General features: G+C 39.5%; 1 protein-coding gene across 3 annotated transcripts in view; it reads right to left on the bottom strand.

Moving 5' to 3' along the window:
* The window catches only part of LMO1 (LIM domain only 1), an 84,471-nt gene that overhangs the window by 65,825 nt on the left and 2,452 nt on the right, over window positions 1-16,194 (bottom strand). The window contains exon 2 of one of the 3 annotated variants that reach the window (XM_075928004.2): window positions 11,316-11,601. The exons of 1 other annotated variant lie outside the window; for it this stretch is intronic. In XM_075928004.2, the coding sequence (XP_075784119.1) occupies window positions 11,316-11,340 (25 nt within the window). In that variant the 5' untranslated portion in view covers window positions 11,341-11,601. The remainder of the gene's footprint in view (window positions 1-11,315; window positions 11,602-16,194) is intronic. One more of the 3 variants, XM_089778644.1, reaches the window with a different exon arrangement.

The raw sequence follows: 16,194 nt of genomic DNA, 5'->3' as shown, positions 1-16,194 counted from the left end.
AGATGTGAATATCAAGAGAGGGAAAATTGCTTTTATAGTGAGCCAGCCATTGTCAGCCCCTTTTCAAACCCAAATTAATAGTGTCAAGTTTGTAAATTAATTGTAGCTTTATATCCAAATAAATCCATTAGATTTTAGACTTCTGGATGTTTTAGTGTTCTTAAAACTTTTGAGGAAGTAAAGCATGAGGGGCATGCAAAGTATCCCAAATGGAAGATAATCACTGAAATAGGAGTGGTAAGCCACCTGGCAGCTTTCTCTTATACTAAAATATTTGTGTCCTTACAGTTCCTCCCTCCCCCATATCCTGTCTTCAAGTCAAGAAGAACTTTGTGGCTTACTAATACCGTGCTACAGCAGTGGCATTGATCATTTTAAAACAGTTAGAAACTGCAGTAATACTAAAGTTAATATAGGAGATGTGCACGCTGCATTTTAAACAAGGTGGCTCTATAAACTTCCAAACTATTGCAACTGCATTTCAAACGCAGTGGTGAAAACAATAAGTGCTTAATTTGAACATGGACTGCTAAAAGGTCACACTCAAATATCCTGTTTTATTATAGTGTGTCTGGTTGTATTTTAGAACATTTTTCTAGAATGTGAACCAGCTGAGGTCTCAATCATATACAGATTAGAGAAAGGACAGGACACGGTGGGGGGGAGGGGGGAGAGTGAGAGATGGGAAAGAGAGAGTCCTGTTCTGTCTGACTCACTGAAATAGGACACTCTAAACTGCACTTAAAGCGTTTCTTTAAACGAAAATGGCTAAAGTAATAGGATGCAGAGAAACAGAACCAGTAAGTACAGAGGTGGTTAGAGAGTTTTTATTCAAATAAAGTCTTGCCTCAGGAGATGGAAAGAGAATCGTGAAATATGGAAATGTGAATTTACATGTGTTAAAAGCATCAGTGTGACACTTCTTTGAAAAAACCCACCTTCCTTACTATACATGATGAAGGAGCAAGTGAATGTTTGCTTTGATCCCAGCGCATAAAGGGTGAAGCTTTTAGGCAAGGAGCGGCAGGTGATCTCAGCTCTTCTGCAAGTCCTAATGCTCCTAAAAGCCACTCTTCCAGTTTCTGTAATTGGGCATCAGTAGTTAATGTAGTATTGACTGCATTACATGCTCCTGTGCATCCTCTCACTAATGCCAATTGCATCACCTTGTACATTTACCATATTGCTTAGCCAATAGCTGTTAAAAGCAATCCAAATCATGAATCATATAGGAAACTTTTAGCAAGACACGACATCCAAAAGAGACAATTTACAGTTGAGTTAATCTGGGTACATTAGTGAGACATGGATTCAGGAAGACAGACCAATTTATGTTACTTTAGTTTTACCCTTTATTGCTTTGTATAGGCAAATGAATGGAAGGGCATGGAGTAAAAACAGATATAAAGGAGTCCTTTCAAAAACAGAGCTCCAGTCTATGCAGACAGGTCAAAAGGTTTGAGATGATGCCTAGTACAGCCTTTCATATCCAGAGCATGGTACTTGGAGTAGTCATTTTCCACAAAGGAGGGTAAAAATGAATATATAATGGATTCTGAGTAAAGTTAAATATCCTCCGGTATAAACACTAGGCAGAAACTGCATTGCCAAGATCACCTAAAACACACAAGGCCCAGCCTATCTACCGAGACTGGTAGGGTGGGTCTTCAACATCTACAAAGCCATAATGAGCCCACACAAGAGCCTTTATTTATATTTCCAAATATTCTGTGCGCAGTGTAAGTTCCCTGAAGCAGAGACTGTTGCTTAGTAGGCAGTAGACAATACAGTGAGGAGCTCCAGTCCTGGAAGTTTAGTGGGTTAACCACTTAAGAGGGAAGGAAGGGCAGAGTGTTGCCTTCCCTCACCATGGCTGAGCTAGAGCAGTCCCCTGCCACAGGCAAGGTCAGCTCCAGAAATCCAGAGCAGCCCCTCTCCCTGGCTCACACCGCGGGCTGGACCAGCAGGTGGGGATTTGTTCCAGCCCCCTCTGGTTAACCAGAACCGGTAAGCATCATTCATTAAGGGTCATGCTCACCGGTTAGCCTTTCACATCCCTAGTTCTGAATGGGCTATCTTTGGAATCTACTTGAATGACTGTGTTTTGCTTAACACAAGAAATAAAAGCAACACATTCATCTCAACTTGATAGTGGGATTTTACACTTTTGAGACAGTACCTATTACTATGGGTACATGGGCTATCTAGACTACACGCTTCTTTCTAAAGAGATCGTTTAGACCAGTGGTCCCCAACCTTTTGGGGCTGCCCGGCGCCGGGGCTGCGCATGCGCCACGTGGCCGGGGCCACACATGCGCCGCGTGCCCAGGGGCGGCATCGCGCATGTGCCGCGCATTCGGGGACCAGGGCGCAAGAATGGCTTGGGTCGGCCCTGGTCACTCGGTGGGCGCACTTAAATGCCATGTTGGGGATCACTGGTTTAGACAGCCACCACTTCTTTTTTCCCCAAAAAGTCAATCCGCTTTTTCAAAAGAGAGCACCCAGGCAATCTGGATGCTCTCTTTCGAAAAAGCCCTGTTTGCGTTCAAAAACGTTTTTCAAAAGAGCTCTTTTAAAAAAAGACGTTCTTCCTCGTAAAATGAGGTTTACTGCTGTCAGAAAAACTACTGCGTTCTTTCGATTTAATTTTGAAAGAACGCGGTGGCAGTCTAGATGCAAGTGACATTTTTTGATAAAAGGCTACTTTTTTCGAAAAAAACCTATAGTGTAGACATAGCCTATGAATGCATGGTCTAAATCTTAAACAGTGTTTAAGTTAGTCGCTCAGTTAAAGGGTAAACACAAATCTAGAAACAAACAGACAAACTCCAAACATCTTTTTGTTATATGTTTGTGCAGCGCCTTGTACAAGAGGGCGTTGGCAAATACCTCATAAGATATAAGAGCTAGCATTTTACTGTTCATTCTGTCACCAAGCATTGTATGGAAATTTATGGTACTCCGTTATTTCCCAAGTACCATTTTGCTGTTCTTATTAAGCATGAGTGCGCCAGAAAAAGGAGAGAGACTGGCTTCAGCATCACCCTCTGTCCAGAAGAACACCCTTTAAAATAAGACATTAATCATTTATAAATGGTGGTGTACGTGGGAGGATAAAACAAATGGGGAACCACTGTGTACCCGAAGCCATTACAAAAGCAGCACACACACTTGTATGCTTAAATAATCCAAAATATTGGAACTCTGGTACACTAAACCCCATTTACGAAGAGATCACAATTCCCCTTTGAAAAGCTTCCAAGGGTCCCTTTGAAATGGTTGCACATGAAGGGGAAAGTGCCAAAACATAACATTTTCACTAGCAGATCAATTTAAACAGCTGTGGTAAAGCTGCAACCACTGGCACCATCATTAACAATTTAAAGCATGGCTGCTTTTGTCTTCCTTCCCAGTTACATTCTCATTATGCTTTTTTTATTTATTAGAAACACAGTCCTTTGGAATACATTCCTCTCTCATATCCATAATGAACCAACTAGGAGCATCTCTGGCCTTGACCCAAATACGTTTACATTAGTGGGGGAGTTTTTAATTGTTTAATTTTGGTTCAAGTTCTCTTAATTCATGAATAATCCTACATTTTCTTTCTTTTAGAAAAAGAGTAGAACAGTTAAATCCAGTAGTTGCAACAAGCAAGCATTACCCTCATTTTGTAATCCCACATATGGGAATGTGATCAGCGAGTGCAGAACTTTGAATGCTGCAGTAAAAAATACACAAATGGTCATTTAACCAAAAAAAATGTAAAATGTATTCACTATTACCAGTGATCCTCCGATACCTGGTCTATGGTATTTTTTGGAAGTACATTTAAAGCAGAAGGCAGTTGTGTGTCTCTGTGTGTAAATATAATTAATTAATTAATTAATTGCTGGAATTCTGGTCATGGCTCAAGACACCATTGTGCTAGATGCTGTACAAACAGAACAAGAAACAGTCTCTGCCCCCAAAGGATGTGCCATCTATTTGTGAAGTAGTTAAAAAAAACTACACACACACACACCCCCTCACTGACATGGTCCCCAACTGAGAAAGATACTCCCCACATTCTGCTTGCATTCCAGAGTCTAGGGAGCCCCAGGTGAGTCGATTCTGTGTGCTCCAGCCCTGCGGGAGGACAGTGGGGAACTTAGGGCCCCACCGCTGCTCTACTTGGCTTGGAAGTCATCCTGTCAGAGAACAGGAAAAATAACCCATACATACAAGCAGAATAGCTGCAGTGAATTGCTCAAAAACCATCTATACGCTGAAATGTGTTAAACAAGATTAACAAAGACAAGCCCCACAGACCTCCCCCCCCCCCAAAAAAAAAATTGATGACTAGGTGGTACACTCATCGAAAAGGCATTCCCAGTGACCAGTTCACCCACATCAATGAAACTGGGAACAGTGATTTTTGTACTGCTGAAAACTTCTCCATGCACTAAACAAAGACAATTCAGCACAATTTTAAAAACACATAGCCCCATTAGAGCTTTACAGTTCAGCAGTTAGCAATATCTGCAATGTATTTTCTATTCTTAGAATATCACGTTAATGTTTTTTGATACCATTACTCAGATTTGGATGGATTTCAAATACTTTATTTGCCATGAACTGTCATATTCTTAACCCAAGATAAAATGGTTTAAAAATGCACTTAATACTAGTGCTGCAAGCATACCTTCCTTTCATAGATGTTTAGTTACTTCTCACGAAGGCCCAACGCTGTTTTAAGCTTAATTAATTATTTGACCTAGGTTAAACAAAAAGCTTTGAATAGGAAATAAACATTTACAAATAGTGCAATGTTTTTCTAAAGGTGAACTCTCAAAACCTAAAAAAACCCACCCTTCTCAAGTGAAATCAATTAATCCTCCAACCATGTTAATTTCTTAGCCATTTAAAAACCATGACCCTTTATCTCCAGATCTAATTGATTACTTTATTAATAATGCACTGTTCTTGCAATTACTTTTTTGGGGGGAAGATTCTATACTTCCATGGCTTTATAAGAGCTGCTACAGCAAACTGGTAAAATACACAGTTTTCATGAATACCACAGGAAAATGAACATCTACCTATAGACAGTGCAACAAATTTTAATCTTCCTAACTGTTGAGGTGCCTTCTTATTGCATCCAAATCCAAAATTAAACCTAAATAATTTCCATGATTCAGTTTCTTCTTTTGTCCCTTCCTCCCATCTCCAAAGTTGGAAAAAATGTTTCCTAATTGTTTTAAACACATAATATGCCTAGAAGACAATTGCAGCATATCAGAAGTACCTGGGAATTTAAAAACACTGACACTTTAAAAGGGGAGTGAAGCCTCACATTCCTGCAGACTGCAAAATGACCTTGATTGTACAACAGAGGAGTACATAGCCATAAAATACAACTCACTACTATTAGAAATGTTAACTTCATTTCCTTTAGAGATAGGCAAAACCCATTTCATTAAACTAAGAACTCCTCTGAATGATCACCCAAAACCATAACCAGCCTGACCCTTTCTGCAGGATTGAAGAGATCCCATATTTTAGAGTCATCCTTTCAGTCATGCAGCCCATGAACGACTGTTCTTCTAAATGTGGAATCCCGAAACATTTGAAGCAGCAGAGCTTAGGGCAGGGATTCTCAACCTTTTTCTTTCTGAAGCCCCTCACAGAGCTGCTAACTTTGTAACTGCACTTAACCAGACACCTTTGTCCCTGCCCCTTCCTCGAGGCCCTGTCATCCTCTCCCTCCCTCCCTCCATTGCTCACTCTCCCCCAGCCTCCTGGGCTAGGGCAGAAAGTTGAAATGCAGGAGGGGGCATGGGCTCTGACCATATGGCATTTACATCAGTGGCTCCTGGAAGCAGCCAGCAAGACCAGCTCCTAGGTGGAGGGGACAGGGGGGCACTTCAGTGAGAGCTACAGAGGCGTTGGCTGCATGGTCACATTTTCAAGTCAACGGCAACTGTGGAGCCAGTGAATTTCCTGGATGCCTCTGCACCTAGGTGCCAGATATGCTGGCTGCTTTCAGGACTTGTGCAGAGTCAGGGCAGGCAAGGAACCTGCCTTAACCTCACTGTGCTGCCAACCAGACTTTTAGTGGCCTGGTCCTGACCAGAGCCACCAGGATCTTTTTTTAAACCAGGCGTTCACTGCAATCTGGATACCTGACAACTCCCTCCTCCCACCCCCACCCTGCTATAAAAACTTCACATCTCACTTGTGTCATCTGTAGCAACAGGGGGCCCTGTGATGCTAAGTTGCTCAGACTTCAGCTGCAGCTCCAGGTGATGGGGGGGGGTTTGGTTTCAACTTCCAGCACTGAGCCCCAGTGGATCCAAACAGGACCCTGGATTATTCTGGTGGATCACCTGAAACCTGCTTATAGCCTGGTTTAAAGTCACTGCTCTGGGGTGTTTATTGGAACTAGTCTGAGGAGTTATCCATCTCAAATCCTGTTCTGTTTATCTGGAATCTTGCTTTTCTGCCTTCTGCTTCCCTCTTCACACACGTTTATAAATTACTACATCTCATTTTAGTTCATGCACCCACTACACTTCTAGCTATACCCACCAATTTCCCACTTCCTGTGCCAGGTACTGAACTCAAAAGATTTCCTTGCGACACCAAACAGAAGCCACACCAATTACACTTACAGGGCAGGTCGTATGACTGGCCCCTACCCATATATATGTAACCCAACCAATTAAGGAAATAATCCAGTCTCAGCAATAGAAGTTTTTCATTTTTGAATAGTGTGTTTCTAGAAGGGTAGGTAGAGTGTCTTTATAAGAAAAACAGGAAGCCAGACAAGGACAGGTCTTGGTGAAGGTTCAAGACAGAAGCAGAGAAAGAAGTAGCTTTCAAAAGAAAGCAATTTTCCTGTTTGTTCATAAAGCTCCATATTCAGAGTTAGAATAAAGTGACTCTCTGCCCTTACCACATGTCATCTATTTTCCTCCCTCCTCAACTTCAGCATGTATCTGACGAATTTGCCATTTCTTTTTTTAATACCAGTCACATATAGGTGGTCTTCGAAGGATTACATTTATATTAGTGAATATCAGTTTCACCATACAAATGCAAATGAAAAATATTAAACCCTAAGTTTACAGATAGGCAAAGTAAGAAAAACATTACTCATGCACTCACCTGGATTTCAAGCTATTTGTATGTTTTTACATGTGCTCTTGATAATTTGCATGTTCATTTTTCAAAAGTTTTCACTTTTTGAAGTCAGTGTCTACTGTCAGTTATTGCCGTCTGACCTCCTCCATATTTTTGCAGAATTGTAATAATTTAAAAATAAACATTTGTAATTTCTGTTGATTTAACCTCCCCCCACAAATTCTGACAAGCCTCACCACTGAATATTGCTTCTTCCAAAGACAGCATTGCTTCAAGTTTCGGCTTGTGTTCATTCTGAAACAACCTTATTAGATATTTATAATGGTCTTGTCAATGGTTCTATACATTGAGTAAAGTGTCATTTCTTGATCTTGTTTTATTTATCTGTGGCATCTGACATGTTTATTTGTAATATGAGTGCAGGGGCCCATCTCATGGCTGGATTCAAATCTCACTGATCATTCTTGTCACTGGCTTTGTGGTTGGAAGAAGGGGGAAACTATCCTTGTTCTCCTGACTTACCATGATCACACAGGATTCTATTTGGAGCCATTGCTTTTATTCACACTTTAGAGCCACCTACCAAGCAACATCTATGGTATTTAATCCATCTTTATCTAGATCTGATCATTATTCTTTTTTTTTTCAAGTGGCTTTGCCGTCATTTATCATGTTGCATAAGTGATACTTCTAAGTGGATAAGTGAGAACCCTCTTGCTATTAAATATAGATGAGAGAAATGCTGCTTTGTGGCCCCATTTCATGGAGTGCTGTATTTTGAGGTTAATTCTCCCCATATTACTCCTTTCCCCACAGCCAGATGCATGCAATATTTGATTATTACCTGCTGTTTCAACTCACATCAAATCAGTTAATACAAATCCACTTGCTAAACAACCTTTCAGAAATGCATGGATTAACTGTTCCTAACACTGCAGCCCTGGAGCGCACATTGGTTCTCTCCAACTTAAATTATTTCAACCATCTTCCAACCCATTTTTTTTTCTTTTCTGATGCCTATCATCGCCTCCTTTAGAAGTCTCCATTGTTTACTACTACAGCAGCTGATCTTATTTCAGATTCTCAAATATTCATGCCCCTCAACATTTCATACCGATGTGCGGCTTCTTTTTACAAACTCACAACTGTGTCCATCCTTGATACCCATATTTTTGGGTCACCTCTAAACATCAAGCCTTCATCCAAGATGCCTATAAAAGTAACAATACTTGTTGGAAATCTCCCACCTGGTATTGATATTACCCATTCTTTCACCACATTTAATTGATCCAAGTTCTATTTTTAACACGCTCCATATTTGTATGCACTGTTGGCTGTACCGACTTTGGAGTTACACATTCTGATCAGCACCTTCATATACATGAAGTGTGTTGTAACAATCTCTTCAATAACTATTCAGTGTCTTAGACCCAGGTTAACAGCACAAGTTAGGTGAAAAAGTTGCATTTTATGTAATAAAAGAATTGTGATTTCTGGTAATGGGTTTCATGCCATACACGTTATTTACTAGGCTGCACTTCATTGTTAGAAAAAGATGATTGCTGGAATAAGCAGCAGCATTTTCCTAATTGCTATTATGAAGATTGAATTTTTGTTTTGCTTTAAGTGTTATTCACACATTACACTTGAAAACGTGATCTCTAAATGATGCTTTTATGCAGGTAACAGAACTTCCTCAATCTAAAGAACTAATTTTGGCTCTTCTGCTCTGTTTGTATTGTTCCATCATCATAGATGATAATTCTGTATGAAAGCATGAACTGAAGAGTTTTAAAATGTGGGAATTATTTTTTAAAGCTTTTAAAAAGTGGCACACAACTTGCTCTACAACAGAAAAAAAGGTCAGCCAGCCAAATATATAATCTTCCTCTGAACAGGACAAAGTAACCTTACAGTCACAAAATAAACTCACTAGATTAAACTTAATTCAACTTGCACATCCAAAAAAAGAAAAGAAAAAGCAATGGAACACTTTTGAGAGTTGAGCTGCTTCAGAGCCTTTGAAATCCAGAAACCTTCATTTGTGTTTTTACAGCATAAGCAATATGCAACCACTTAAAACTACTTTTATCCGCCATCCAGTGGTCTGCAAAGTTGCTGGAGAAGATTTTGACAGATTCTTCTTATCTACTTCATTTTCAAAACTCTAGCATGTTGACAAGGAATCAGAGAACTCAACAGAAATCACGATTTCTATCTTCTGTGTCAGTTTATTTGGAAATTTCAAGAAGCCAACCTGACTGCTATCATATTGGTAAGACTGGTTATACATTCCAGACATTAAATTTGTAAATAAGACATCTCTGAATTGACAATCATGCTAAGACTATGAATTTCATTGAATTGTGCAGAACAGCAGCAATAAGATATTTTTATATTTTTGTAAATAAAAAAGGAAAAAGTCTCATGGAAAAAGAGTCCATCCAGATTTTATTCACCATAACCTGCAGGTCAAGCAAGGGTTAGGCAAAGTGCTTTAATTCTATTCCATAATATTAGACCTAAGGGTCTCTGCACTTGCAAATAAGTTGGAGTGCACTGATTGTGTGGATACCTCAAAAAAGTCCATTATAGCCAAAGCTACAGGTCTGATAATTTTTATCTGTATTCTTTTGGTTATTTTAATGCTAGAAAACCTCAGTATACCAATTATGAAACCTCCTGGTTAGAAACCACCAGATGTGGGTTATTTTTTTAATACTCAGGTTCTTCCTATTCTAAATATTTCTCAGTTCATAGAATCCATTTTAACACTACAAAGACAGCATAAAAGGAAATCCTCTCCTTTCAACCCAATATTTGAATTACTTAGTTTTAACTACTGTTAGTGTTATGTGATTAGAACCAATTTTGACAGAGGAAAACAATTCCTCTTTGTCTCGAGAACTGAAACACATCTAATGTAGCAATGTTGCTACTACTGATGTCTAAGCGTTTAACTTCATAGGGTTCCACATGTATTAAAACCCTTCTTTTGGGTTTTCTCTTGTTTGTAAACTGATGGAAATGCAGTACCTCTATTCTGGTTCCTAATGATACCCATGTCTAACTTTACAGCTGTTATAGATCTTTTCACATGCATGGATATGCTGAAATCTACCAGAATCCATTCTATCCAGAAACACATACCGGTGGAGGCAACACAACAAAGTTAACCATCTAGAAAATGAATAGAAAAGAATGAGCGCTCACACCTTGTTTTTTAAAAAAAAGATATTTTGACTTCAAAAAATTGCAATCACAATGTTTATAGGAAAGCTAAACATTATGGTAGTACTCCAAAACACTGCATGTGTCACCCAGTAACAAAGCAACATTTGTTTTCTCATTAGAAAACCTGTGATCAAACTTACTGGTAGTTTCAAGGATGAATATGGTGACAGAGCAGTTAAGATGCTTGCCCAAGGGCAAATGACAACCACATGAGGATGACACAGGCTTCCGGACCCTTGGTCTCATGTACTAACTACTAGGTAACAGTACCTTGGGTAATCCATGACTCTTCCCTAAATTATTGCACTGTTCTCCCGCTCCCCTCTTCCCTGGGACAGCTAGCTTTAAAAATAACAGAAGCACATGCCAGCACCCAAATTTATCAACAGTCACTCTCCCCTTTGGCTTCCTTCATTAAGTTACCTTCCTACAGTTGTACCATCTCTCCCATTTAGAGAGGAGATTATGACAATAAACCAATGATTCTTTGCCAAAGCAGTTTAGCAGGCCTATTAGCTTATTGTGATTATGTTTATAACTATAAAGAAGAGCAGTAAGGTATAGATATTAAACATGAAAATTAAAAAAGATGTGGGAAAGGAAGCCTCAAAATTAAATGCAAAATAAAAGCTATTAAAATAAACAGGTTAAGATGGGCAAAATAGAGTCATGTCATTTGCGAGAGGAAAAAAACACAAATGGATAAAAAAAAAATGTATCTATCACATGTCCTTCAGCAAACAGAGCCTGAAGTAAAACCCTTTTGGGCTAGCTGACTTGCCAGCAAAGCCAAGGGGAAACAGAGTGTGTTATTGGCAAAGGGGAAAATATCAAAAGGTGAAGGCAGACCACCCAAATGTGCACACCGTACATACCTGTAAGTAAAAATGGCTCTGACATGTAACAAACATACAGCATACACCGTGTACAAGCTTAAGCCATCTCAGCCCACCTACCGTCCTCCTTGTCCAGCACCATCATCTCAAGGATCAAGAGGAGTCCGGATGCAGATGTTCTGTCTCCAGCAGCTTTCACTCTGGGAAGAAGAGAACTAGTCTCTGGGAGCACAGATGAGCCACAGCACAGCTGATCGTCCTTTGAGCCAGTGAGCTCTAATTACCCAGTTGTCCAGCCTTTAACCTAGATTGCACTCAGTTAGAATGACATTCAGGAACGAAGCACTTTGCAGATACAAAAGCAGTCGCACCTACTTTTGTACCTCAGAATTGCAAGGAACTCAAACTGCAATTTAGAAAAAAAAAGGGGGGGGGAGAATCAGAGCTGTTTCTTTGGTTCTCACCTTCTAAATGGCTCAATTTGCACAGTATAATCTGTTTTAATGTAATTGCATTTGATAGCTCATAACCCTGGCTGTTGCAACTACACAGCTTTCAACCCTTTACAAAGTGTTTTCCCCTGGATTTAAGATGACTCTAAATCTCAAATTATATTCAGAGAAAGGGGAGTATGTCTAAGCCTGGCTACTGCTGCCTCTGTCTCTCAATTGGTGCGCTTTGCACACTTGCTCCTGAATAAATGCACACATTTCCCAGGGACCCACTCCTATTCTTCTGTCAGGATTTAATGGTGAATGTAAGCTTTTTAGCTCAGCAGCACCATCTGCAGTACTGTCGCTGCACATTTAGTTTTAATAGCAACTGAGTTTCTAACATTACTAACTTTGCCTCTTTATTGCTGTTCATTATCACCAATCAATTTTCACACAAATTGAGTCTCTCAATATTCATCTTTATGGACAGCATCTTGCACAACTGTGATTTGCTTTCACGTCTCTCTGTCTCCAAAGCATTCCCCCTGACTTTCTCATTTAAAGCTTGAAGTGCCATTTGAAACTGTAGCATGGCTTCTAGGGGTAGACTCTCCGTTTCCCCATTAAACAACTTAAGATTCTCTGTATAGATAGATTGTAAGACCATAACCTCTGTTATGCTGCCTTCTTCCATTATTAAGTCTATTTCACAGTTGTGTCATGGTTTAGAAGTAACACTTCCTCAACACTCATTTTGACCTGGCATTTCTATGCACACCAAAAATTACCAAAATACTGTACACTTTGTGAAACTCAGTACTTCATGCAGCATTTCATCTTGGACAACAATTTCTACAGATTGAATGCAATAGTAATCCTAGTCCATTTGCTCAACTTGCTCAGACACATTGTGCTTGCAGTTAGTTCCACTAATACTGGAATATAAAGCGACACATTTGGGGCGGAGGGAGGGGGGAAATCTTCCATCTTTTATCACACGAGTAGCCCTTACTTTCACAAAGTAGCCCATTGTCTTCAATCATGTCAATCAAGATTACAGGATGAGGTCCTTCAATGAGAAGTACAATCTGCAATTTCCGGAGTTGTTTTCTTTTTTAAATCCAAGAAAACATTTTATTCTCATTTTAATTATATTTTCTCCCTCCCCTTTACAACTGATACAACAGTACTCTTTTAAAACATGATAGCAGGCTCAAGTTATATATCCTTAATACCTATTTTTAATTAGATTCCTTATCCTCAGCTCAAATAACTTTTCCTTCCCCCTTCATTTTGAATACTTAATCCTAACAGTCCTTGAACATATTTGATGTTAAATATATCATTTTGCATAGAATCATTTTCTTCCAGTACTTAAAACTTCTATTCTCCTTCTAATATAGCTTGCAAGGATTGAAATTGTACTTTAGGGTAAGAGTGCAACAGCTAAGTGATCATTTATTTTAGCTACTGTAGGTTTAAAAAAAGGGGAACTTGCAGGCCAAAGATGTGGGAACTAATACCTACTAGTTAAACATTTTTTAACAAACACTAAGAGAAAAGTAGGAATTTCTAACCTAGCACAGATAAATATTTTAGCATTCCTCTAATGCATTGCTAACCTTTATTAGAAATCATATTCCAACATTTTTTGGATCACAGCACCTTACTTTTGGTAATCTTTTTTTTCTATCCCACAGCATCTATTTTGGGGCAATACTTTATTTTTGTAAAGAGTAGATTTAATGTAGCTGTTTTGGTAATTACATGTTTAATCTTCTCGTCTACATTAAATAACTGCTGTCTATTACCATGGACTTTTTTGTAAACATGCCTACAGATTGATTGATTATGTGGCTGACAAAAATCTTATGCATTAATATGTAGTGCTGTACCGATATGCACTTCTTTCCTCCATTACTTCTACACATCCAGTAACTTGGATTCTTACATTAAACAGTCCTCACTCTCACTCTCTCTCTCTCTCACACACACACACACACACACACCCCTTCACTAGCAATTAAACAGAATCAGCTACAATTAAACCAGTCTTGTAAACTAGTCACGATATTTGAGATCTGCTTACTGATGTTATTTTTTTAAAAGCAGAGTTCTGCTCTCCACTATAGAAGCATTAGGCGCAATTAGAGATTTGAGGAATATTTATAATAACCTTGAGCTTTGTAATTATCTAGACACTGGGCTGATCAGTTTGTGCAAGGCAAAACAAGAAACACACAGGGCCAAATTTGGCTGTGGCTAACATACTAGAATTGTATCAAGTGCAAGTCTCTAGCGATTTGGGCTCCGAGTTTTCTTTAATTACAGATCTGAAGATTCCTTTTGGGAAAACACTTGCGTAAGTTTCTATTTAATAATATTTGCTAATATCCCATTGGGTTCTATCAGTTGGTTATACTGTGTCACTTCAGACATATGAAGCAATGCTGCCTTACAGACAAAATATGATATGGTGCCACAGTATGTCAGGTCAGGAACTTGACAATTTTTTTTGTCCACTCTCCCTTTACCCACAGTGATATTTGTAGAGCCGTTAGGAAAGTGATGCTGCATTTCTCTTGTCCCTATCAACACCAAGAAGAGTTTGAGTCAAGGCAGCTGTCTATTTACTAGGCAGCAAACTGATTATTAGACCCTGTATGATGATGGCAGTATCACCCTAAGGCTTGCATGCTCCCCTGAAGCCATCACTGCAGCATGTACCCTGAGGCTGGGAGAGCAATCTCCACCAAAACAACAATACAGTTGGACAACTAGCTCTCAGGGATGCAAAAGGAAGCAGCACATTACAACTTCTACCTAAGAGGATGTGAGTGCTCTGCAATGCCCCGAGACTGCTGGAGGAATAAGGGACTTAAGCCATTCCTGGTTTCCCACACAGATGCACGCAGCATTCATTAAGCTATCACTGTGCCGCCTTATGTAGAAAAGTTACCTTTTAAGATTAAAAATGACCCTGCAAAATAAGGAAAAAAGTGAATTGTCTCTGTGTCCTGCAATTTTGGGGTTTTTTAGAAGGTTAACCCAAAAAACAAAACGAAAACAAACACAGACTGGTTCCCAGAAGGAGACCCGCTTGCAATAATAAAACAGACCCATTTTCACTAACAAGGTCTTTCAAGACAAGGAACTGGTATAGCTAGTAGTAATCTTTATTTTAGTCCATTTATATATAACCTGTGCAGATCCAGCATCCTTTTTAACATTCACAGATAATCAGGAAACTGGAGCACCATCCGAGTCAGGCAGAAGGAGAAAGGAAAGCATAGAATAACCTCCTCATAATATAGTTTCCTCTCAATCTGTCCCTTCCGTTCCTAATTCCTCTGACACTTAATAGGTATAATTTCACATCTAGCATAACTACACTATCAACAGTTTTGAAGACTCCCAGGCATTACTACAGTTTGTTACTCTGATCTACACATCCGGAATTTCTTACTATTCTTCTTCTTAAGTGTCTTTCATTCTAATTTCCTCCTTCCCTTCACCATCATCCCCATTAGTTCCTTTTATATCACCATTCACGAGAGCTCCTGGAATGAGGGCTGTTGAGAACTGTCTGGATAATCAATGGTTCTAGTTTCACTTCCTTACACCACCATCATTCCAGCCCTGAGCTCCTTACATTTAACGAGTCCATCTGCAATACTTGAAAGAATCCAAATACTCCCATTAGCAAACCCTCTTTAGATCTCAGTCTTTCCTTATAGCTCACCTGCTTCCCTTACTTCTACAGCAGAGCCAGCATCCCGCTGTTAACCCGTCAATCAGATTTAAACAGATATGGGTTGGCAGGCACCCTTTGGCAGAAAGTTAAGAGAGATTAAGATGTTGCCTAATTTATTATTATTATTGGAGGACTTTCATGCTGAAAGTAAAAAGCTGACCTTTTCCCCCTCAAGTCAAACAAAATTTGCACTGCAACCATTTAAGTTTCATGGATCAACCATTGTGGCTTACCCACAAAAATGAAATCAGAGGGAAATACAGACCCTATCACATGAGCCAGACTGGAAAAGAATTAACCTTGCTTAACTCTAATGTTATTATTTAGCCCCATGTATCAGGATGCAGATGTGTGAGAGGGTTTTTTTTTTTTTGGTTACTAAACATTTTGTATCATTTATTTAAAATGTAGTGCAAGTTCTCTCCCCTCATTCACAGGTTTACTTTTGACTGCTGGAACATTACAGCCCATTACCATCACTGGATCAGTTTATTTCAGAGGGCTCTGACAAAACTGTGGAATAGTATAAAAGCTTCTAAGTCCACAGATGCAACAACAGAGCATTCAGCTCCCTCCCCACAAGCTGGAGTGTGCATTTAACCTTCTAGCTGTTACAGGTGTGACCCCCTCCCACAACAAGTAGGCACACAAGCAGGGATATGATTTTTCCTCATGCCTCAACTCACTCCATTAAAGCTTGTGTGACGCTGGCTCTTACCTGGCAAAGGCAGTTACTCCAAAATTGAGTGGGAAAGGATGCTTCTGATATTTGCCTTTCCAAATTAACACCCCCCCCCATTCCTCAGGAAGA

Source organism: Pelodiscus sinensis, chromosome 5, assembly GCF_052426305.1.
Source record: "Pelodiscus sinensis isolate ZL-2025 chromosome 5, ASM5242630v1, whole genome shotgun sequence".
Classification (NCBI taxonomy): domain Eukaryota; kingdom Metazoa; phylum Chordata; order Testudines; family Trionychidae; genus Pelodiscus; species Pelodiscus sinensis.
Note: the sequence above shows the minus strand (reverse complement) of the source record. Positions and strands in the feature narration are given on the sequence as shown.